This window comes from Mastomys coucha, unplaced genomic scaffold (genome assembly GCF_008632895.1).
Source record: "Mastomys coucha isolate ucsf_1 unplaced genomic scaffold, UCSF_Mcou_1 pScaffold22, whole genome shotgun sequence".
NCBI classification, from domain to species: domain Eukaryota; kingdom Metazoa; phylum Chordata; class Mammalia; order Rodentia; family Muridae; genus Mastomys; species Mastomys coucha.
Window position 1 is genome coordinate 146,877,997 of NW_022196905.1, and position 1,979 is coordinate 146,879,975.

General features: G+C 41.7%; 1 protein-coding gene across 1 annotated transcript in view; it reads right to left on the reverse strand.

Moving 5' to 3' along the window:
* Positions 1-175: 175 nt before the first annotated feature.
* Positions 176-1,979, reverse strand: part of LOC116068840 (CD209 antigen-like protein B) — an 8,449-nt gene continuing 6,645 nt past the window's right edge. The window contains exons 9-10 of the mRNA XM_031338913.1: positions 1,500-1,609; positions 176-418 (exon numbers count right to left, since the gene is read on the reverse strand). Coding sequence (XP_031194773.1) covers positions 268-418; positions 1,500-1,609 — 261 coding nt within the window. The 3' untranslated portion in view covers positions 176-267. The remainder of the gene's footprint in view (positions 419-1,499; positions 1,610-1,979) is intronic.

A 1,979-nucleotide genomic window follows, 5' to 3' on the forward strand; every position in this document is an offset into this window, starting at 1 on the left:
GAAACAAGAATGTGATTCAATTATATTTAATTGAAATATGTTTTTAAATGTTAACAAATTCAGACAAACTAAAATCATGTAACTTTTCTCATCATAATGCAATAAAAGTTTAAAAAAAAAAGAATCTGATTTTAAAAATGTAAAAGGATCCCAGGTTTTTTTTTTTTCAACATCCTGAGGCCATGTGGCAGGGAGTAGGAGCCAGCATGAAACCAAGGCACGTCCATCCACTTGGCAGAGTAGCATGAAGGTAGACGCTGAGATGCGCTAGCCTTCACTGCACGGGGTTGCAGACTTCTTGCAGATCCAGAACTTTTTGAGTTCACATTTAGAGTCATTCCAGCCATCCCCAGCAAATTCGACACAGTCTTCTTCACCGACGTTGTTGGGCTCCCCTCTGTTCCAATATTTCTGGAATCTAGAAAGTCAGTCACCAAACATTAGTCTGCTCCAGTGGCATGCTGTGAACTATGCCATGTTTTTAGCTTTCTGAAACTCAATGTCTTCACATCTTTCCAGAATGCATAGTGTAGATGGGCCTTACTCTGGAGACAGGGGCATACCTGGTTCAGTTGGCTTTGGATTCTGACTCTTGTTATGTCCTACATTGAAGGAATATGTTTTTTTTGGTGTAAACCAATCAATCTGGATTCTACCTTCCTTACTGAGGTCTTGCACTCTGGTCCACAATACATCTGTCCCATGCCAAGCGCAAGACAATTAGGGATCAGAACACTAAAATGATAAACTAATAGATGTTAAGCCTGCCTCTCCTGTTCTTACGCATGGACAACAAAGTAAGGTTCTTTCCCACAGTGTGTCCTTCCTGATTTGTTGTGGTTCTTCCGTATGATCTCTGTGTTGTGCTGTGGACTCGTGAGAGTCCTTATAAACTCCCTTTAAGCTATTCTTGTCCTCTTCCCCTTTCTTACATTTCCTCCCCTATGGGCTTTTCTCTTCCTCTCTCCATTTCCTTCCTTTGTATTTTTCCTTTTTAAAACTTTTCTTTTTTGAAGTAGGGTCTCATGTAGCCCAGTCTGGCTCAGGACCCATTTTGTTGCTGAAGGTAACACTGAACTGATTCTTCTCCCTCTATCTTCCTACTGCTGGGGTTACAGGCATGTGCCACCATACCAGATTATGCAGTCGTTGTGATTGAACATTAAGCTTCTTAATGAATATACTTATATCCTCAACCCAACAAGCCATCTTTCAATGTTAATAGTCCCCTTACCCTGTAATCCTAGTTTATTTTGTATTTTCTACTAATAGCCTACATTAAAATCAACACCCCTCAGGGGGAAGTTTCTCTTGTTGCTTTGATAGTGGGATTTGCTGATATTCTATCTGTGCATGGGTAGGAAGACTTCCTTCTATCAGAAAATATGGGCAGCTCTTATTCCTAAGAGGCCAGGAGAGGATGATGAGATACAAAGGTAGCTGTCAGAGCATCAGAGACCTGTCTAGAACCCACTCTACTGATGGTTCCCTGGATCTACCTGGATGACAGAGTAGAACCATCTACCCAGAGCCACGTGGCCTCCTTCTTCAGGTCTGACAGGCCCATCCAGGTTGCTCCTTTAGCCTTAGAAGTCTGCTGTAGGAAGGTCTGGAGGTAAAGAGATGGGGCATGGGTGCGGGGGAAGAGTCAGAGGAGACGCTTTCCTACTTTCAGCTTATATCCCCAAACTCTTGCAGAAACTTCTACTTGCAATCTTATCTTTCTCCTTCTGTTCCATCAGGCCATGAACACTCATGTGTGCTTAGATGATATCAGCTATTTTTATATCTGTAGCTTATGGGTGGCACATTCACTTGACACACAGTGGTACCTAGCTGGCTGGACATGAAAGCACATACCTTTAATCTCAGAAATGCACAGGATTTCTATGAGTTCCAGGCCAGATGGCACTAGAGTGAGACCCTATCTGAAAGATAGCAACACTATATATTTATATATATATATATATATATATATA